The sequence below is a fragment of the Daucus carota genome, chromosome 2, assembly GCF_001625215.2.
Source record: "Daucus carota subsp. sativus chromosome 2, DH1 v3.0, whole genome shotgun sequence".
Classification (NCBI taxonomy): domain Eukaryota; kingdom Viridiplantae; phylum Streptophyta; class Magnoliopsida; order Apiales; family Apiaceae; genus Daucus; species Daucus carota.
The window spans coordinates 43629023-43652962 of NC_030382.2; the positions used below are offsets into that span (position 1 = coordinate 43629023).

The 23940-nt window shown below is 34.4% G+C and overlaps 2 protein-coding genes across 2 annotated transcripts; both read right to left on the reverse strand.

The window, feature by feature from the left end:
• Window positions 1–32: 32 nt before the first annotated feature.
• LOC108208913 (UDP-glucose:glycoprotein glucosyltransferase) lies at window positions 33–18948 on the reverse strand. The gene is made up of 37 exons (XM_017379528.2): window positions 18593–18948; window positions 17277–17708; window positions 17017–17170; window positions 15983–16154; window positions 15640–15713; window positions 15201–15297; window positions 14992–15104; window positions 14784–14899; window positions 14113–14170; window positions 11994–12146; window positions 11797–11895; window positions 11515–11676; window positions 11130–11198; window positions 10905–10990; window positions 10596–10758; window positions 9380–9514; window positions 9158–9263; window positions 8977–9071; window positions 8659–8771; window positions 8337–8547; window positions 7234–7302; window positions 5604–5749; window positions 5386–5487; window positions 4753–4900; window positions 4555–4611; window positions 4340–4470; window positions 3917–4005; window positions 3443–3792; window positions 3236–3331; window positions 3073–3137; window positions 2535–2637; window positions 2041–2199; window positions 1812–1952; window positions 1657–1700; window positions 1461–1575; window positions 651–803; window positions 33–531 (listed from the first exon to the last, which is right to left on the reverse strand). Exons 1-37 carry the CDS (start codon window positions 18751–18753, stop codon window positions 355–357), a joined length of 4914 nt encoding a protein of 1637 aa, XP_017235017.1. The 5' UTR covers window positions 18754–18948; the 3' UTR covers window positions 33–354.
• Window positions 18949–19958: 1010 nt separating this feature from the next.
• On the reverse strand, window positions 19959–22802 carry LOC108209605 (probable receptor-like protein kinase At1g11050). Its single transcript, XM_017380597.2, has one exon. The coding sequence runs from the start codon at window positions 22400–22402 to the stop codon at window positions 20435–20437; it is 1968 nt and encodes a 655-aa protein (XP_017236086.1). The 5' UTR covers window positions 22403–22802; the 3' UTR covers window positions 19959–20434.
• Window positions 22803–23940: the final 1138 nt, after the last annotated feature.

Sequence of the window (23940 nt, forward strand, 5' to 3'; positions counted from 1 at the left end):
ATTTTCCGCTTCCAATTTCACGACAGGAAACATCTCACAAAAATTAAATTCCTATAATATAGGATGTTATGAATTTATCTTACACTAGTTGCTGATTAATGTACCATCAAAAATTTGTTGATAACCTATGTTGAACATATGGAAAAGAACATGTCGCCTTCTTTTGGGTTTCTGGTTCCTAACACTAGTTCCCAGCTAGAAGACATCTCTTCCTTTCGTATAAAGTATGTTGAGACGAGCAACAAAAACTACAACTCATATTAGAGTACAAAAATGGAATGTTAGACTTTGGTGATCACTAAACAAGCTAAATTATCTGACCTTTAGATATCTGCTGTCCATATTATTCCATATTCACAGTTCTGCTTTCGATTCCGGGTCTTTTGAAGGAGGATCAGTGATTTTATTTCCAGTTCCAGGGTTGGGTACAACCTTTTCTACTGGATTGACATTTTCACCTAAGATTTTCGAAGTGAACTGGCGTGCTTCATAATCAATATCAGGCCACTCTGCAACTATTCTTTTGGCACCCTGTGAAGAAACACAATAAAATAGAAGACCATATTAAACCGGAAAAAATTGAGTTACATGATGAAACTTGAAAGAAAGACAATGGTAGTGCAGTGGAGCACTGTGTGATTGTCACTCACCTGAAGCTTCGGCTCCTTTGTCATGGGGTTGTTGCATAGATCAATGGTTTTGGCCTTTGATTTAGTTGAGTTTCCACACCATGACTCACACCATAGCCATTCTTGAGGAAGAGAAAAGATAGGAACTGTGTGCTGAGCATAATTTGGAAGATCCTACATAATATAAGAAGACAAATTTTGAATCATCAAGTAATAACATTAAGCAAGCATTCATATATATATATACAGGACTTTTAAGATCAGATCTGTTATTCATAATGCCATGCTTACTATTGTTATCAAATGCAGCCATTAACCCGGAGCACTTGAGTACTACACATTATTATACAATTGATCTATATTGACCTCCTGAAATCGAAAATATACTATCCGTCGTGCAATTAAACATACTAAAAAACTTAATACCCTTAGATGAATCTTAAAAAAGGTATTAAATATTCTGATATGCACTTTTATGTTGGTCTATATATCCTGGTATATTAAATTTATCAGTACATTAACACTCTATACTTCTACCTAGTTCGGCTGAAAAAGTGTCTTGGATTTGAAAGCTCAATCTTAGGAATATAACAATAGTGGAGGTTAACAAGCATCAACAAAACACTTTGATATTGAAATACACCGTCAAAGTAAACCGAGCAAAAACTGATGCATTATTAACATACACAAACTCCCAACACAATAAAAGTGTATACAAGTCAATATTTTATCATATATATGCACAAAACAAATAAGTAAAAGTTTGGACAGCCTTAGAGCAGAATAGGGACAAGTTGCATAACTTAATTCAATATGAGAATGACTACATACCTGATCCAGATTGGCAAGACTATTTGGATCTTTGCTCAAGGTTTCGTAAATTACTCTTAAATTGTCTCCTGCTGCAGTTTCTCGGAATTTGATTAAATCAACAACATATAAAGCACTGCAAGTTCAGCACAACATGTTAGGGTTGAAGCTTGTTATACACAGAAAATAAAAATAAGCTGATGCAAAGTGTTTTTACCTTATGTGATATGGTCTTCCTCGGAGATGTTCTTTCCAGAAACCCTGTAGGAAAACAAGTTTTAGAAATTAAAGGGAACGACAAATTTGTGTAGGACTTGAATTTTGATAACAGTTGCATAGCGTTAAAAACAAATTGACTATGATATGATATACTTGTCTCCAGAATCTGTATCCATCCATATCCTTATTGTTATCGCAGAAAGGGGTATATGCTAGTGGTCGTCCTCTTAAATTCATGTCATACAGATCTCCCATATCTGCCCTGACAACTTGATCAGCATCAACAAAAATAACCTGCAAACAAATACAAATCAAATCGATTTAGACCATGTCGATTAGACACGAAGGCATGGCCTTGTTATGCAAAAAAATATGAAAGTACCTTTTCTAGAGAAAGAGGAAATATAACATCAAGGAACAAAATTTTATAGGCCCAGATGATTCTCTGCTTTTCTTTCTGTTTGTGCAACCAACTAGGCCATTTATATGTTATCAATTCATATTCAAAACCATATTCTTGGGCCATGTGCGGGATCACATCCTGCATAATAAATTAGAAAGTTTTGCAAGTTAATAATTAAAAATATAATTCTTGACCAAATATAAAACATGATTGCTCCACATATTTCGTCTTTTGCTTCACAATTTGTTTTCAAAAATCCTCAAAACATTTCAAGAACCCTAATTTTCACCCTCGAGTCCTCGACCAAATTTTTTAAAGATTTTTAACTAAGCCTCTCAACGCATATCTCTCACCCTCCCTGGACCCTTAATTTAAGGGAAATTACTGGCTATATTTGGTTTTAGAATAAAAACACACACATGTATGATTTTTGGGACGCAAAAGAATACAATGTGACAGATGAAAAACTAAACCTTGAACTGAGGAGAAAGATAATTCTTTATAAACCAGAACTTCACTGGTCGCCGTGTGTTCTTCAAGACAGTAAGTATCATGATTTTCGTGAAGCGTTCATATCTGCAAAATCAAAAAAAAATATTTGGGAAACCCCAATAAATGTATGCCCTTGTTAGTTCAGATGAGATAGCATATACTCTCTCTATAAAGAGATGTTCAGATGAGACAGCATATACTAAAGAGATATATGACATACAGAAAAATTGTAAAAATTGGAAAGGCTGGTCATACAATCCATATAACTAATAACTTTACACACAAAAATCCATTACTATATATATTTCATACCCTACATCAAAGATACCAGTCCATAGTCCATTTATAGTTGTGAAATTTTAAGCGTAGATGACATTTATTCAATCTACTTTGTCAGAAAACATGTTGGTTAATGTATATAGTACTATAGCACCATCCAAATTTTCAATCATGTACTCTTGCATCTTACTCATAGTGAAGTGCTGCTCAAGTACAGTGAACATTAGGGAAAGAACTTACAGATGACCAGAAGCTATAGAGAATATGTTAATAGTTTTTCCTTGCCTGCCACCTTTTTTTTCATCCTACAAATCAGTTTTGTATAAAAAACTCGGAACTGAGGAAAAAGGGAATCGTACAACATAGCAGTTTATATCTTTTACAAGGTGAGACATAATTCTACCACTGAAGTTCCTCGACTCTTCTTTGATTGGTCACTGCCACCAATAATTCCAGAAGCCCATTTCAATAGATTAGAATTCCAACTTTTCTGTTTTTCCTGTAATAACATATTACACAGTTATTAATCAAAGACCTCTTCGAAGTTCAAACTAATTATAAGTATATACAACATGTGGGGAAAAAGAACACAAAATAAGAAAAAGTATACCAATTCATGTGCACTCTCATCATCATTTTCAGTAGAAACCAGCAACTTCTCTTGTTCCTTTCCTTTTTTCTTGTGCACTTCCAGATGAACTGGTTTACCCCTTAAATCCCTTATGGTGATGCGTTTCATAGTAGGGCTGTCCTGATTTCCAACTCCGTGTTCATTAAGGACATAAAGCTCAGAACTCCTACCTGGAGCAAGTTGCAGGTACCAGACCCCTGGAGAAACTTTCATTTGCCAATACCCCAGATTGGCCATAACGAGGGTATCAACTAAATGGGGCGCAGCTTTAGTTCCAAGTATAAGCTGAAGACCTCGAGGGGGTTCATGATCCTTCTCGGAACAATGACCTGATTTGGAAAATTAGTTACTACTCACTACCACTATAATGTATGGTAAAAAAGTGACATGAGGTAGATATGGAAAGAATGGTACCGCAATTTATGGTAAAATTTACAAAAGTAAGAGCAATACCAGTTAAAACAAGTGCTTCAAGTTCAAACACCGCCTGCAATGTTCTTGTGTCACCAAGGTTCTCTAGTAGTATATTGTCAAGATCATGGCTGAGGTATCAAGAACACATTTAGAAATAAGAACTAAATAGTGTCAAAATCTTCAGATCTTATCTTCAGCAGTATTTTTAAGTAAATATGTGACGTATATGGGCCTGGATCCATGGCAAACGTTAGCCACAAGAAATTTCCACTATGAAAACTGTAGAAGGCAGTTATATTCGTCTGTCATAGACTCATAGGAGACACTTGTCACTATTAATAACAGCGAAAGTAGTGTTTTGCCCTTCCACAATTAATGGCGGTTGTTGATTGTTGGCTATATAGCCAATGTTTGCCATGGCCCAGATCCAAATATACGTATACATTAAGAAGAAAAACATACACTGCAATAACAGGCTCCACAAGCCATGGCTCAGGAACATCAAGATTCATGGTGAGGGTTTTGGACAGTGGCATATTTGCAAAAAATGCTTTGGGTCCATAAACTGTAGAATCAGTGCTGCTGAAATCATCCTACAGATTGATAATCAAAATTCAGGGAGAGACAAAGTAACTCGTAACAAGTAAATTCTCTGTGTATATACTGAATCACTTTACCAGTGTTGGTATGACGTAACGATAGTAATTTTTCAGAGGAAGATCAACAAGGGAGCTCTGTATAGAAAGTATAAATGTGTTAATTCCTCCAAGAGAAAAACCATATTCAATGAAATAAAATACACATATGAAGACACATATCAGGAAACCTTCATGGTTTATGATTTTATGGATGTAACCGACAAGAAATAAACTCACAATTGGATTCAGTACAAGTCTCATGCTAGGTTGAAACATTTTCCATAGTAAGCGCAGAAGTGTAGACAGCTTCTGACCAGATGAACTCAAGGGATCGATGACAGCATCAATATGGACACTAGCATTTTCATTTTTCAAAATAACAGCACTGCCACAAAAAGAAGTAAAACAGAAGTGATGAGTTTTAAAACATAATAGAGTCCATACAAAAAGAGCTACTTCAACAAATAGAAGAAGAGAGTGTACATTTGTAAAGAAAATATGAAACAGAACGGCAATAAACAAAGAAAAACAAGTTGTACCAAGACTGGGACCTATAGGAACGACTAAGAATGAGCCATAACTACAAACAGAGTATCCTTAAAAGAAGGTATAGTAATAATTTACAGGACAGACATAATAGTTAAGCTTCAAAAGTAATTATAACAATAACTTGAGAAGTGATACTGATAGTAAGATAACCCAATCCACTCTCCACTCTTAACAAAATATAACGAAAATTGAAGTTCTAACAAGTGATCCACCAACAGGTGGGGAAAGATTTTTCTACTTTAAATCAAGAGACTAATATGACATAACATCATTTAAGCAATTGCTTTTCCAAGTCAATTACACAGAAGGAGTCATCCAAACCTGTGTGTGGCACTTAAAACTTCAAAGCGAGCACCTTCAGAGTTCCGATCCCGAGTAGCCATGGAAGATGAAACAGCCATGACAACATCACTAATAAATTTGCTGCAAACATTAAACCAGAAACAGTTTTCAGGTATGCTTGGAAGTGTAACTTATATAGCAGAAAAAGATTAGGCAGGATTGAGAAGCAACAATAATGTAAGTGGCAACATACAAACCTTGTCAACATGTCAGGATCCATGTTCTCCCACTTTACTTCTTCGATGATTTCCACAATGTGCTTTATTCTCTGCTTGAATTCCACAGATTCTAGAAGATGCAAATCATGGCTTAATAAGGTATCGCCGTCCACCGCCTGAATCACCTATTAAACAGTAAATATTACACTTTTATTAAGAGCACTACATATCATGTGGCAATTCTTTATTTAAACTGGTTATGAAAATTAACTCTATCATGGTTTCCGCTGTGTTGTGAATTGTGATAAACTACCAGCAGCTCAGATGTTAACATTCTAGGGGGTAACTGCAAAGGAAAACTGGTTGAAATCCTTGTAAATGGATTTTTGACATCTTCTAAACAAGTTTTTAATGTAACTTTTAGCTTGAAATGGTTTTCATTGATCCCCATATGCTAAATTCTGTTCATAACCCTTGTGGATTTGAGTTGTCAGTGTTGTTTTATCTGACCTAAGGCTAAAGCTACAATGCTCAGGAGTCCGGACAACTGGGAGGCGAGGACCATTATCCTTAAATTACCACTTGGATCAACATAGAAGATTTCACAACTTATAAAGTAATACTTCTCTGACTTGCTACTTTTTATCATGGTTCCAAAAATCACCGATTTAACTGATTAACCGTTACAAGGCATTCTGCTGATTCTATTCTTACGATCTGATTAATTGCGACATATTTTTCACAAACTAATGCCAAATAATATTATATTATTTTAATACGATTAATCCCATAACCCATTTGTCTGATCGATCCTAGAAAGTACCTCCATGGATTAAGTCCGATTCGTTTTTTACAGAACTGTTTTTTAGACATATCTTGTATCTCTACATTTGCTTTTCGATAGTAATCATATATATAGTCAAGAACATAGTCTTTGAGGGATTATCAAGTATCAACAATATGACAAATAGATCTGCTTTCAGTGACACCTAAGCTGAAACATACTTCAGCACATAACTACTTGACCATGACTGAAACTTTTGTTTAAATTGGCAAATATCAAGGTAATCTACCGTACTGAGGGATAACTAAAATATACTTCAGAACCGGCATATTATTCAACTGGTAACAATTTTATAAAACTATAAAAATCATACACATATATAAGTGGCAGCTGATACCAACTTTGGAAAAGGGCATACAGGGGTTATGCATTGTGCATTGTAATTGCTTATATCCCAGCTAAAGTCTCCTCTTCGGAACTTGACTAAAAAACAGTTAGCTTGGAAATATTGCTATCATTAGATTACAAAATATTAATACAAACATAATTTTTGACAAAGACGATATAATTTTTTCACCCTCTAGTAGTTTACTTCCACCATTCCAGGTGTAAGAAAGTTTCTCTAAGTTCGTCCATATGTGTAATTTTCTGCCAGTACTTGTAATCCTTATAAGTAATCGGCCTAAAGAAATCACATACAAACCTAAACCAGAATTCAGCATTCAACAAGTGTAGCCTGGCGGAAACTTATTGTTAACAAACATCAAGAGGTTAAGAGTTCAAGTGTCAGAGGATGTATGTGCTCATGAGTACATAAACTTCTAACTCTGCAGGGAAAAGAATGTTAAAAAGTAACTAAACAGAAATGTTTTTGGAAAAACTTACCCTTCCATTGGTAATGACAGCATTAACACCATAAGCTATCCCAAGCTGACTGAATAAGAACTGACCCACCTGCACACCATCATACAAGTAAATGATTTACCTACACATTTAGTTTTTCTAAAGGGAAATTTTGCAAGATAAATGGGTGCATATAGGGATTATCCTTTGTGCAGCAAAAAGTCAATGAAAAAATACAGGTCCAGTAATTTGTGTGTACACTGTAATAGATATTCCTTCAAGAGAATATTTATATATATTTATACCCTTATCAAGAGACAAGGAACCAAGATGATAGCACAAAATCTATAATAGAACAAAGTTGGTTTCCTAGTAGCTTTGTCTATATCACATAAAAATGCATGGACAATGTTATAATCTTCCCTCGACCAAAGACTATTCAGTAGGAGGATTTGGTCCAATAGAGATAGAGGTAATAGAAGAGAAAATAAAGAAAACTATTATTATTCGGGATGCCCACAAGAATATGAAATGGAAGGGTTTGAATGAAAAATGCCTCGCTAATAGTAGTTTGCAATCTTCAGATAAGAATAGTATGAAGGGTTATTTACTAGAATAAACCACATAATTCAGGAAATATTATATTTCCAATTAGCAATATCACCACATGCTGCACTTGACAGAATATTTCCAAAGCAGGAAGTCAGGAAATAGTGACCGGCGAGTCTCCAGAGTCCAGCATTGAGCCAGCTACGGAAATTCGGAAAAGCCTTTACAAGGATATTGAAAAAATAAAGAATGGAGTGAGTAATCTTGTTGGTATTGGTCCTATTGGATGCATTCTTAGTGTCATAACCATGGTATGACCATTATAAGATAAATCCAGTATTTTCTAATTATCAAGTTTGAATAGGATATATAATTAAACATATAGATAATCTCGGTAAATTTGGCAAGGGGAATATCTGATATTGTGCTCATAGATGAAAGGGTTTTCTGGACCTTTTCCTAAGTACGACTTCCAACAACATAAAGAAATGATAGAGAAGTACTTCTATAGGGGGGGAACTTAAACCAAATGCATAGTAATGCAATTCTTGATAAGACAGAAAATTAGTCCAAGGCCATTTTTCAAATTGCCGTACCTTGTTCAACTGGTTTCTCCACTTGTCAAAAGAGAATTCAGATTGGCTAGAAGAATAGCCCTTGGATGGCAAGCCATTGGCTTCAGCCAGCTGAGAGACCTTCTCAAAAAACGCTTGACCGTGTTCAGCATTAATTGAAGATCTAAGCATGTATTCATGCTCATATATCAAGATCAGTTGGTCCAAGAAATTTAAGACACTTTTCTTATGACTGCAAGAAGGAAAAAGAAAGACATAATTCGTATGGAAAATTCAATATACCACAAGGCAATATGAAAGATATTTAAAGAAAAAAAACATGTACACCTTAATATAAACGGACCTATATGAGGAGACAGTGATTTGAAAAAACTTCACAAATAGAAGACCAGGTGACTCCACATCCAGATCAGCATTAAATAATACACCCAAACGAGCATTTCTAGAACCTGCCATCTGCATGGTTCAAGATAATTTATCACATCCTTTATAATACCCATACTGACGGAGTAATATATCATTTCCAATCACAAATGTCTATACTTGCACGATCAGATGATTAAAAAAACAAAAATAAGGAGCACTGCTAAACTAACAAAGTACAAGTTTGATGATGAACACAGTGACATAGCAACTAAGAATGCCATTAGCAAGGTTTTACCAGATAGTGTATTCCTTCACGAAGCAATCGTATCCCTTTCATTGAAGTGATATTAACAGAAAGAAGATGAGTCACCGGTTTCAACTCATCAACAGCTGGAAAAGAAGATGATTCAAGTTTAACTACTAGTGGAATGGGAACCGCACAGGGTAATAAAGTTCTCAGCTTGACTTGGACTTACTGTCGGGAGAGTGCAAGTAACCAATGTCATTTAGTACAGAATCTGTTCCAAGAACTGATGGAGAGAGTGATTTAAACATTGGTTTCACTTTGCCATCTGCCACAATCTGCATGTCAGTCACAAAAGATTAAGCGGTGATATGTTCAATTCTGTATTATATATGCAACTCACAAAAAACAGGACTACAACATATTAAAGAATTCCCAAGTAAACTAGTGCTACCTGTGGATTGTACCGCTGAATCCCGCTTTCTGATAGAAATTTGTCCAGGACATCAGTTTTTGAATTTATATGTCCATAGTAAACTTGCTCCTGTATTCTAGGAAGCTCGTCGTTCATAGCATTTATAACAGCCTCCTGAAAAGAATCAAAATAATAGTATCTCAGAAATATATACTTGTAATATATATATGTATATATATATATATTTATATATATAGGCTAATGATCAAATACAAACCTACTCTTAGATACAAACTAAAAACCAGTTCAATAATCACTCTTTACAGCTACATGAATCACCCGTTTATACTTCATTAATCACTGTTTTATACAGTTGAATCAACAATTTTTATTTTTCATAATTGAAAAAATAAACTTATGTTAACTATTGTTGGTCAACTACTGATGATCAATTGTAGTTATCAGAGGTCCATGTTGATAGTAAGTGATGAGAGGTGTGTGGTGGTGGTAAGTAGTAGCTAGTTGTGGTAAGTTATGATGGCAAGCCGTGGTGGCTATTAGTGATGGAAGGTCATAAAAGATGTCGGCAATGGTGTCAGGATCCATTATTGCAATACTGGTGAAGATGATGATCATATATGTTGTATATAATTATATATATGTATGTATGTATGTAATATTGATTAAGCAGTATCAAAAGTAAAGTAGAATGTAAGTCTCCCCCCCCCCTCCCTCTCTCTCTCTCTCTCTCTCTCTCTCTCTCTCTATATATATATATATATATATATATATATATATTCCCTCCCTTTGGGGGGGAAGTATATATGTATGCACCTTGACCACATACAATTGCTTCTCTCTCTTTTATTGGAAGGTAGGGACTAGGGAGGGAGTGTGCTTAAATGGTTTTTAGACATGAGATTTTAAATTTACATACAACAGGTGTTTGACCGAATACAACAAATTTGTAGGAAATTAGAGAGAGAGACCTTAGTAACTGCTTAATGTACAAGAAAACATATCCCTGCTGATACTCTAACTATACACTTATCATGACTGTACTGCTGCTCATAGATCTAAACAATATAACATCTGTATACATAGTCATACACATATACATACATACATATATACATATTCAAGGATCAGTTAACAGGTAGTTGCAAAGTTCAGCCATGACTTAAATATGCTATGAGTGATTTTACCATGGTTCATACATGCAAACATATATGACCACAAAAAAAGAAGGCAATACCTCATTAGGCTCATGAACAAGCCCGTTCATCAAGACACAGCTATGTAGCTTAGACAAACCAAGCTTAAACACAAACATGGAACTCTCGTGAGACTCTTTACTGAATGTACCCTCCTTTTGTAGTTTTAGCAATGTTTCCTGTGGTGGGACTTTTGCCTTCGGTCTGCATATGCAAAGGATAAATTGGTAAATAGTGTTGCACTCACAATCTTATTAAGATAAGAAGTTTGTCAAGTACTGCACTAGGGTATCACTTGGCAGTATCTCCACATGACACTACTGGAATTCCATTAAAATTGTGTTACTTACAACGTTGTGTCTACATATGCTGCTTCAATATGGTGCATTTCAGGAGCATCCTCAAAGTCACCTGATTCAAGTCGCAACTTGTTAACCTATGTCAACAAACAAAATACACTAATCAGATGGTAGAACCTAATAATACCAAACTGTATGGACAATACTGTATCTTGGCATATTAGAATGACAAGTAAATTCAGCAGAGAAAAGACGAAGAAGGATATAAACCCATACATTACTCAGAAATTGGAAAGCCATTTGAATCCCGTAGCTTTCCTTCATATATATAAAAAGACGAATAATCTGCAAAACATAGTAGTCAAGAATTCCTCTTAGCATTGACAAATTGAAATCACAAAGAAAGAAAAATCCAGTTTAAAAAAGTATAGCAGTCCAGGAGCCAGTTAGGTGCTTCAAAGCAAAACAAAAACATAAGAAAGAGGATAATCGCCATCACTTCCTTTTAAGCTTCTAACTCCTTTTTGTTTTTTAAAGAAACAAGATCCTCGTCAATAGACCTTTGTTAATGCATATGAGCTTGTGACCCGGCATAAGAAATTCTTAGGTGAGCCTAATTCTAGCAAGTCAATACCATCAGTGTTTGGAGCTAGATGATTACCAGACTGGATAAATCTTCTTCTTTCTCACTACCATTCCCCACACTCGATGGAAATTCACCACCATTTGTTTCTAACTTCTGGATAAACTTTGTAGAGTACAATATCACCCCAAACCTCATAGGTAGACTGTTCTCGAACATAGATAGTATTGAGTCAACAACCTGAAAAAGCAGCCTCGCGTTTTAGAAAATCATGTAGTCCTAATGGTGAGTGAGTAGACAAACCACAAGAAGGTTTCACATATACACAAAGACCTTTGAATAAGACTACAAAGCATTTACCTCAAGCCCCGAGGTAGATGCAGGATCCAAAACATAAACTGCATGGAAGAGGTTCTTACGAATATAACGTAATTGTCCAGGAAAGACTGGCATCAACAACTACAGTAAAAAGGATTAAAATTCCATCCAAATTATTCACATATATGTTATAATATAAAAGTAAAACTACACAATTTTAAACAGGCAGTGAGACAAACCTCGTTTAAATTGCTTCGCCATCTCTTGTACATTGCATCTACCTCTAAGTTGTTAAGGTAATGAACATGGCTTGAGCGGAAATCAACACGAAACATGTTTGACTCAGCTGGAGGTAGAGTTGATAAAAGTTTTCTTACTGTGCCTGAAGGAATCTAAATTATAAAGAAAATTTTATAAGCAAATTGTTTTAGACATTACTCGAAAATTTTGCACGATCATATTATAAAAACACTAGTAATATAGTCCTTGTTCGTTCACAGGCATATTATGACCATGGGTATTCAACACAGCACCTTGGAATATCATATTCACAAAAGATAAATAAATAAATAACATACAATTCAGAGTCAGTGGGCCTTTAGTCTGACCTCATAAGGAAAAAGAAATTAGAGTTGCTTTTTGATAAGGGGTATCTTAGATACAAACTTATATATATTTAGGGTTTGGATAAAATAAAATCTTTACAAGACACAATTAATACAACCGGTTGAAATCTTAGTTTTGTTGAACCTTTACCCATTTGATTTGATGTGTCTGAGTTTAAAAATTATGTTTAATTATTGACTATTCTTCTGGTGAACACGGTTTATAATTAGGGTATAAATATATGAAATTTGTATTTAGTATAGATTGCCTAGTTTTCATATTGTACAAACATACATACTAAGGTGAAACTCAATTATAACAATTTTTCAACAGATAATGTTGAACACTTGAACCCTGGTCAGGGATGGAGCTACATGTAGTAGGGGTAATTTCCCACAGTAACTTTTTCATAATATACACACCGGTAGAAAAAGTCTCACTGATTTTATTTATGACCTTCTGGTCCTGTCATTGGGCCGAAGCAGAGAAGTAGCTGTAGTTTAAATCTCAATGAGAACAAGTTTTGTTTCAAAATTTTGTAACTCTTAATTTTCGAGTTCAAATATAAGGGCCTTTTGTGTCTTTTTGCCCCCACTAGAATAGATATCTAGATTCGTCCCTGACCCTAGTTATATATGTGTTGAACACTGATGCAAAATTTTAACTTACAGAGAAGAACAACATCACCCTTAAAAAGAATGTATAATAGAGAGGTCATAGTTTTTCAATCACTTACCAAAACAGCACTAAATATAATGAAAGTTCAGCATATTAAAGAAGGTCTGTATTGATTGTTTTTAGATGTTTGTACCTGGGCCTCATCTTATCATTACCATAAGAATTTATGCCGAAACATTATAACTTTTGATCGGTAATTGGGCCAGTCTACAAACCTATTAATTTTAGAACATAATTCAATGGGCCTAATTATTTTGAAAAAAACTATATCAATAAAAACATATTTAACTTTCTAATCTAAATACATCTTTAGGGTCTTCTTATTTTAAAAGGACCTACTCATTTTTAAAAATATATATATTTGTTAACACGTGTAATCATAAAAAATCTATTTTGACTTTTAGGGCCTATAATAACCTATTTTAATGACAGAGTATATAGTTTAACTTTATACACATATATAGTCATACTTATTTATAATAAAAAAAACTATCTTAACGCGTCTAATTACTTTAAAATCTATTATAAATAAAACATGCATGTTGTTCTAACTTCTAATACAAAAACCAATAAAGGTAGATATAAATGAAAATATATATATACACACACACACACACACACATACAAATAATACTATAACAAATGGTAAACGTAACCCTTGCATCGCCCGGAATATAAGATAGGGACAGTAGCATGTGGGAATGTAAGATTTCATTTACTGTTAAATTAAACTCTCTTTAATGAGAGAGTTGTCCTGATGAAAGCTTAAAAAACAAAAGGTGCAAACAAAAATTTACGTGACAAACCCACAATTACAAAATTAACACATAATTTGCCATTATCTAACAACTTTAGAAGTAGCTAAGAGAGAAATTCAAGTTTCAATAAGTGACCTAAATTATAAATGTTAACCTGGAGCATATAGATGGAATCATGGGGCGACCAAACATTGTCAACGTATTGTCATTCTAGAATTTTACATCTAAACATGCTTCCAGTATTATTATTTTATAATATCATAGACTTTTCTTAAAGTCATTTAAGTACAATATGTATTTGCCAAGATCTTATTACCTTTAACTTTAGATACTGGTCAGCCAACGACAACTCTTGATGGACCATGTCGATCAACCTATAAAAGCACAAAGGCATGTAAATCACAAACCAATAATAGCTATCAACCAGCATAGAGCAACAAGCATCTAATCCAGAATGATGCCATCAGCAGGTGTTCCGATGTAGTATGAATATTAAATAACTCGATATAATTTAAAAACAAATACAACCAACTAAACTCTACATGTTCTGCATCTATGCAACAGATAACACCTTTAACTCAAAACAAAATTTTGCTGGCACGCTCAAACAGTCAAACTCCAAACAGATTAAGATCAGCCTTGAGTTCAATTAGATAAATACATTTACTTGTAATTACACACAAATAAACAGTTATTGTGCACACAAATGTAATTGTTTTGTATAACCGCAAAAACATACTGGGTTGGATTGCTAACCTTTTTTTGAAAATCAAATATCATATACAAATTTCTTGTTATAGGCTTAAGGTTTACTTGTTTAGCCAAGGTTTATATAGAACATGACTGATTGACCACAAAGATGTACAGGTAGCAGATAAGACTTTTCTTTTGCATCATTTCTATTGGTTGTTACATGAAAGATAATACGAGATATGAAATTAGCACAAACTTCTTATATGACATAAAAACCTAGAGAGAGAAGATTACAGATAGAGATCAATATCTTCAATATCAAGCAAGGCACCATTCAAAGCCATTAATGACTTGCCAGCCGGAATCATCCTTTGATTTGCAATTATTTCATCTTTGACAGATTCATCAAGCTGTGTGGACATGCATGCGAATTAATTTTGGTGCATCAACAAAACTTCACAAATTACATATATTTATACTTATATACAGCATAATAGATCACCTTCATACGAGACAGTGAAGAGACAATGCTAGGAAAATTTTGATTGATTTCTTGCATTGATTGTAGAGGATCAGAAGCATGAACTATTTTCTGTACTGTTTGGTGTCCTAAATCTGTGGTAAGAGAAGAGAGTAAAGATCTAGAATGTAGGTAAGTTGACTATCTACTAAAATATGTAATCTTCCTGAAAAAATAATTATTTTATCTACCCTTCAATTCCCAAACATTAAGTGTATCAGATATTGTTGATGAAAGAAGAGAATCTCTGAAATCCATTATTTCAGATGTTAGCTCAGGCTTGCGTTCCTGCATACAAAAACAGCTGACATTAACACGTCAGAGTGTTTACTAATTATTTCATGCACAAATATGAGAAACAGATATGTTAAAAAAACACAATTACAGTCATCCTCCGGCTTATGTGATTTTTTTTTTATAATTATGGTCTGGAAGTACATGGATCAAATACAGTACTTGTAGTTTATGATTTGCTTTAACATGCTTTTTAATTATGAGTGAATAAATTCCACAGTTTTCTTAACATGACATTTCTTTACTAACAAAGAAGGCAACACATTATGTTTTGTGCAAAATCTATAACTATTTGACCGCAATCCGAAAAAGTTACTAATGTTAGAGAAAACAAACCAGAATTTTAGAAAATATAAACCCTCTAACTTCCTGGCTGAGATCTTCAGTATGTGGATCTTCTAGAGTCACACCTGCACATCATGGACAAAAAAAATTTAATTATCTGTACTAGACCAAGATAGACATGATTTATATAGATCACAGACGGGGCAAGATTAATTTAATTACCCAGAATATCAACAATATATACATCTAATGAGGACAGGGTATAGACCACTAAACTACAATTGTCGTTTCTCATTGAAATTCTGATGACATAGATGAACTAAAGCATAGAAGCAGCCGATCTTATTTTGCTGGTAGAGAATGATATTAAAGAATCGACGATTGAAAACCAAACCTTCTTTTATTGCACTGTCATCCATGGCCTTGTATTCCATGTTCTTCAAAGCAAGTTCAACACCATAGCCTCCCAAATTCAATGGATCACTTGTACCAATAGAACCACAATGGCCACTTTTTGATTCACAACCAGAAAGCAGTACAGGTCTCAGAACATATTTAACTTTATTCTGCATGCAAGTAATAAAAGAATTTATATTAACCGCTTTTAAAGAACAGAACATTTAACACAAACTTCGCCTTATTCTTAGCAAGATAAAGAAAATAACAGCCTGTTACGCTGAAATATTGTGGTGATTATGCAACATCAAAGAACACATATATAGATTACTCGGCATTGACATTCTTAGTAGGGAAAGATACGAAAAAGTATGTATCTCGATATAAGAAAAAGTCTGAATAAATGCACTTATTATTTCAACACCTTTTAGTAGAGAAAATAAGGAACATTTCTTCGAGTAAGAGAGCAGGTAAAAAAAGTTTAAAACTTAAAAGTCAAGAGGTTCTCCCAACAATCCAAATTAATTCCAATAAATATCTATATAGTGAAGGATTATTCCATTCTGTCATGAATACAAAAAATATTCAAAAAAGGGAACTAGCAGAGAGAGCCAACTCAAAATCCAGGTGTCATGGAATAATTAAATATAGTGATACAGTCCAAAAGCTTGTCAAAGGACAGAAATACACTACACTTTCAGTAATCAGTATAGCCTCAGTGATGAACTTATGCATGAGCTAGTACAAAATTTAATAACCAAACAACTTGCTGAGATCTACCTGACCTTACACCAGTCTACTAAAAGATACTGCCTATAAACATTGCTCCTTTTTGCATATCAACATTAATTTATATTCTCTATTTAGATTTGTATAATGAAAGAATATAACATATAAAAGCAACTAACATGTATGATTGTATTCACTTTTCTATTATTGTTCTTTCTGAATTGAAAGGATAAAGAGCAACATGAATTGAGGCTCTTAGTAAGTAACGTCACTTATAGAACATAGAATAATTGAGTATCAAACCTCTTTCGCTGCTTGCACCAAGGTCACGTGGAATTCCTTAAAGCAATCAGTCCCAAGAGCTCCATATAAAATGGCAACTGGACCCCCAAAATTAGAATCAAAATGGACATGATCAAATTCAAAGAGGTCAGGCTGCTGAAATGAATCCCCGGACCTAGAAACAAGAACAGCATTCATCAGGCATATAATATAAGTTATTTGATCATTTGTGCAGATTTTGCAATTCTCACTGCCTAAATAATTTCTAGAGCAGAACTCACGATTTGCTAGGTTTACGAAGCCAGTGAAGTAGCTCCACCACATCAAAAAACACTGCCCCACCAGTGTCCACCCAACAACATTTTCCACCTGGACTTCTCAGGTTCACACCTGAGAGCAAAGTATCTACCTTTTTGGTTTGCTTATAATGTCCATCGGGAGAGTTGTAGCTAACATCATCATCCAGCGGGAAAGAGGCAAGAGATTCCTCAGCCAGGCGCTGATAAACGACTAATCTAGGAGATGCTGAACGAAGAGTGAGAGTAAATTCAAAAATTGATGCTAAATGATCACTTAACAGTGGTTTGGCACTGTTTACTATTTTCTTTAAGCACTCTTTAGCAGAATGAGAATCTGAATCTATATTTTCATTCTGAAGCCACACCTCAATGAATTCCCAAAATAGGTTTTTCCACTCTTTGGATAGTAATTCCCTGTATGAATCAATAAAAGATCATCAAAAGAATTTTAATGTAAGAGAACTAACTGATGAGAGCTAACATGTTAGTTCCAATGTCACTGATTGAAAATTAACCCGTCACACAAATAATATGTATATTTATAAACATCTAATGAGCTACAGAAAGTCATTGACTCATAATTCTTCCCCCCAAGGAAAAGCCGGAGCCTCAAAATGAGGAGTGTAAATTCTCACTACTCACGCCAATGTGTTGATAGACTTAAAGCTCTAGTTCATGTCAAGTTTAGAGCACAGAGATTTTCTCCAATGAAAGCATTTCCACTTGGCTACTTACAGCAAACTAGGTGCTTCCTGTATAGTGTTGTCGTCGAAAAATAGTTAATTCATGTCTTCTATTCTTTTCAAAATCAGGGATCATAAATCAAATGATCCCATTCCACCACTTGCAGTTCAACATCACTACAAGGCCACCCTACTACATTCCCCACACCCACAGCCTATTCAAGTCCTACAAGTGCACAAGCTACAAGTAACTAAAAATTCACATCTAAGAGTCCAATCATACAAATACCTCCCCCCCACCCCCACCCCACCTCTTAGCTACATTTTAAGTATCCAGAGCCAAAACAGTTATAAGTTTGTTCTTTTTTATTCAAGGTATTCATAAATTATTACGAACCAGAACGAAGAAGTCAATAAGATAACTATTTAAATCACCTAAAGGCAGCTCTATACATGCAAATACATCAACAGAACTATACACAGTACAATTACAACTCCAAATTTGATAACAATAATCAAGAAAATCAAGAATAAACCCCGAAAATAGCTTATGTAACAAGCAACAAAAAAACAAGAACGAATGCAAAATGCATAGAAAAGGGAATAAAAAAATACCCAGCTTCCAAAAGCAAAGGAGTGCCAGCCCATTTGGCCTTAAGAGCAACTTGTACATTTTTAGGTCTTCGAGTTTGTGCAGAAACACCAGAAGAAGATACACAAACTAACAGTATAATAACAATAAGTGTTACAAACCCAGATCTAAAATGGGTCTCCATTTACTAAAACTGGGTCGAATTTGATTGATTAATGGCGATCAAAGCTTGCCCATTTATCACAAACTCGATAAGAATTCAATTTTTTTACGGGTCGGGTCGGATCGGAGGTGGAAAACAAGGCAAGACCTGAGAGACGACCGACTATATAGAGCCCGTTTGGGTTTTGACTGTATGCAGTGTGTATGAATTGTATTTGTATCTGTATGTATATGTATGCATGTATATGTAACACTCAACTCAAGTGAATCAGGACTCTACTGGGATAGTCATATGATACAATTACACTTATGGTGCTGTAATGTGTCCAATTATATTAATATTCCATGGTTACCTAAGGGTATCTTAGTAATTTGAAGTGTGTTTTGTGATTTGCCAGCACTAAGTGTCTGATGTGGCCTGCTTTCATTGGTGTGTGCTGGAAGGGTCTGATTCAGGCCAAACATACTTTGTTTTGATATTCATAATTAATAATGGGAAAGTAGGTCTGTAAAAAAAAATTTAATAATAATGGGAAAGTATGAAAAAAATGAAGATCATGCTAAAAAAAATAAAAATTAGTGATTTGTAATCATATATAATTAAATTTTCAACAAGCGGTAAAAAAAAGAAAATATAATGTGCAGGAGTGGTAGTTTCCTTGAAATTTCTGGTTCTCATTGTAAGTTTTCCTTTACAAACAAACTCGGTAACTCGGTTAAGTCAATCTAACATGCAACTTAATCTAACATGCAGTCCTGCACTCCTGCTCATTGGCCAAGAATATATTCATATTATTTTGTTATTTATTTGATTATCAACAGATTTTTTTAGTTATAACAGGTAATATTTTGTTGTTGTGTTCGTTTGAAGAAGTGTTTCTATATATATCTAGTTATATTAATTTTTCTAAATTTAAAAAAATTATAATTTCATGTGATGATATTGCAATCACATTTTGATTCATTTTTGGAGAATATGGCACCTCCTCCTACCATGAAAATTAACTTGCAATCACATAATTATTCATTTTTATAAATTGTTCTCTTCTCACTAGATACGAGACTACCATAAAAATGAATTAAAAATAATGATTTAAATATTAATTTATAGTATATTTGAGATAAATAAAGGTTATTCCAACAATTATAATCCCTTCAAATTTCAGCAGGATATTATACCACATTACCACCAATGCATCAGAGTGATCAGACTATCAGGCCAGTTGATTTATGACCAATCTTTATATATTGAGTTACAAACAATAAATAGCTTACAAAAGTCTAGTATATACAAATATTACCTTCAACCTCTAATAAATATATACTGCCACTGCAAAGCTACAAAATATTATATAATCTACTCCAAAATCATAAATCTTCAACATCCTAACACTCAGTGATTGAAAGAAGCTTCTTCCCTTGATTCTTACAATCCACCTGCAAGCCAAATACATAAACAATGGCCTGGGTTTGATTACATTAACCAAGCCCATTTGATCCATTCTTGCATTGCCAGACTCTTCAAGTACAAACAGAATTAGCAGTTAGATGCAGATTAGTATCCTTCGACAATCTTTTAACTTGTAAAGTGTCGAGCACCTTCCAAGTTATGGGCAAAGTGTACATGGACGATCATTTATGTGTGTGTGTTTGAACCTTTCTTGATCTTTTACATTCCTTCCAAACATTTATGTGCGACTTGATCATCTGAGCATGTCTCCAGAAAGTAGTTGCAGACCACTCAATGCTGGAGACATACTAAAATTATTGGCATCCTTGTAGGCTGAAGGATGCGCGAGAGACATTGGCCTATCAGGAATTGTAGGAACCTCGATATCTCCTTCCAACATCTTCAGAGCATCAGATATAGTTGGCCTTAATGCCACCATTACATGAGCACATAATATCCCAACAAGAATAAATCTTTCCATTATCCCTTTCGGATTTAGACTATCTGAATCTCCATCACCTAACAAAGAAGCATCTAGAGCTTGATCTAGCTTTCCTGCTTTAACAAGTGACCAAGCCCAGTCAGTGATTAAGAATGCACGAGGAGATCCCGTGGCAGACATATCAAGAGCTTTTCTTCCACACATAATCTCCAGAACAACCACTCCAAAGCTGTAAACATCACTCTTCTCCGTCAATTGCCCGTAAAGAGCATATTCAGGGGCTAAGTATCCATGAGTTCCCGCCACTCTTGTGGTGAGATGAGACTGCCCTTCCCTACTTTGTTTTGCTAATCCGAAATCTGCAACTCTAGCTCTCATATGTTCATCAAGAAGGATGTTCGTCGCTTTAATGTCTCTATGAAATATTGCAGGTTTGACACCATAATGAAGATAAACCAACCCCTTAGCCACATCCAAAATTATGCTTTTTCTCTGAGGCCATGTCAGTGGCTGTTTAATAATTCCACTCTTACTAGTAGAAGAGGGAAACAAATGATCATCAAGATTTCCGTTAGGCATGTAATCGTAAACAAGATACCTATCCTCATCCCCCATTTCAATATCTTCGCTTTTATCTTTATCATCACCAGTAATACAACACCCTCTTAATGGCACAAGATTTCTATGCTTTAAATTACTGATAATCTCAACCTCATTACAGAACTCAGCATTTCCTTGAAAATCTGATTCTATAATCTTCTTAACAGCAACCACACTTCCATCATATAATGTCCCTTTATAAACAAGTCCAAATCCACCTCTCCCAATAAAGTTCTTTTCCGAAAAATTATCAGTAGCCATCTCAAGTTCATGAAACTTATACCATATTGAACCAGTATTAGGTCGCATTCGCGACCTAGATTCCATTTCCCCTGACCCTCCCCAACGAGACGTTTTGCCTATATCCCTCCTCTTCTTTCTCTCATACCAGAAATACAATCCTACTAACAATGACATTACTAGAATTGCAACCAACCCCCCAGTTAGTCCAAAAACAAGAGCAGACTTGCTCTTCCCTTTTGAATCATCTGTAGCCTTAAGTCCAAATATGCAAGTTACAGATCCTTTACTCTCAGGCCCCAACTGATTAACTATACCAGCAGCATATAGAATTGCAAAGTAAAAACAATCAGTGGAATGAGATGAATTACCATCAATTCCAATCAAATCTGCCTGAACTCTCAAGCCGGCCGCGACGCAAGCTCCACAAGCAGACAGATCAGTAAGGTCTGGCCTGCAAGAAGAATCAACTTGAGTTGATGAACCAAGTTTGTCTAACCAATCATGAGTGGACTGAATTCCAGCACAAATATCTGGAGTGGTTACAAACTGGAAAGGGTCAAAGCAACCAAGAGCAAGACTAGAGGGTAAAGATAAAGAATTGAGATTTGACTGAAAATCAGATAAGCAAGAAACTGAAGTGGGTAAATTGGGTAGCTGAAAAAGAGAAGTGTTCTTGAGGTATTTTGACAGCCCAATTCCAAAAAGACTCAGCAAGGTCTGACAACACTGGCTGTTATTATGATTTTTTTGGAAATCTTTGCAGTCAGAACTAGGCCACTGCACTTTTGTAACATACCCAAAATCAATAGGACATGTATCTGATGAGTTTGTGGATGGTGATGCAGATGGAGCAGCTGAAACTGGAGTAGCACCTATACAAACCCATATAGACACATAAAGCATCAAAGAGAAAACCAATAAACTACTAGTATTCATGTTCTTGAGAACTTCACCAAAAAGACATAAAATTCAGTAAAGATTGCAACTTTCTTGAATCTTGATCCAAAATCTTTTCTGGGTAGTTGGGACTTTACAAAAAGCCCCAAAATTCAGCAAAGATTGAAACTTTCTTGATCTGGAATCTTTTCAGAGATTCTGAGATAGATGAGAAAAGGGTTTGAGAATTGAGCAGTGGTGATGATTACAAGAGAGTCAAGCTTAAAATGTGTCTTATGATTCTGGCGGCTGAGATTAGTGTTGAAATGTGAGGTAGATAAGGAAAGATGATCATGGTCAGGTAAAGTGAATGAAGATTTTTCTTGAGATTGCAAATTCCAAATTGTCAGCTGCTCTTGGACTTATTTGTCATAAGCTCCAACAACTGGTGTGCTGTAAAGAGTTGGGGTAGTTAATCTGTTGTATTATTTTATTCTACATGGTTTAACGATATACCACCATGCAACCATGTTGATTACTAAGACAAATCTACAATACACGTATAATATCATTATCATTCTCTCTAGTTTATACACTCCAAATGTAGGTTCTAGATGAAGACAAACATAAATAATTGATGCGGAATTTTTCTGGGGATAATTATTTAGGATAACACTTTTTTTCTTGTTCGTCATATTTAAAATGATTTAACTTTTTCTAAATTATTATTTGGTTATTTACTTAAATAAATGTACTCCAAATTTTATCTCAATTTTTTTCTCCAAATAACGCGGCCGATAAATGATTAATCTTGTCACTTGTATTATTCATATTATAGTATTTGGACCGATATATTTTGATTTATTTGATTATTTATTTAAAATAGTTTTTGGAAATAGAATAAATACCATATTAGTTTTAAAAACTTTTTTTATAACACAAAAGATGAAAATTTTCATCGGTAATTTTGTTATGAAGATCAAGAGATTCGATGAGGGCAACTGGGCAAGTGTGTTATATAATATGGTTTCAAGAATATTCATGCACCTGGATGGAAATTTTAAAATCCCTATCACGTTTATAATTCATGAAAATAGAAAATTTGGTTCCCATTTCCCACCATCTGGTCTCTACCCATATTTATATTTATATACACACGTCTAGAACGTATACATGTGATTAAGGATAAAGTAGGATTTAATGCTGAAATCTTCTGTAAAATTGTGTTGACTGTATTATTTTGTTGCTGTTGAACTTTTATGATGTTTTTTCATTTAATTCTTCAACTTAGTATAGGAGTAGTATTTGGTTTGTTTGTTTTGTATAAGAACTGGGCCCTTCTGCATTTTTCTTTTGTTCTGTCTCTCTTTATCAGTCAATTTTTGTGTGGTCACTTGGTCCCCCACACAGAACACAGCTTGTAAAGTAGTAAAAAATAAATTAAGTTTTAAATTATATACTCAAATGTGAAATTATCACTGACCGATTTTTTTATTAGACGAAATAATATGATATCATGCGGTTATAGGCCGTAATTAAGATTCAAGGTGAGCGATATCGCAGGCATTATGAGTGGTTTCGGATTATTTAACTTTCAA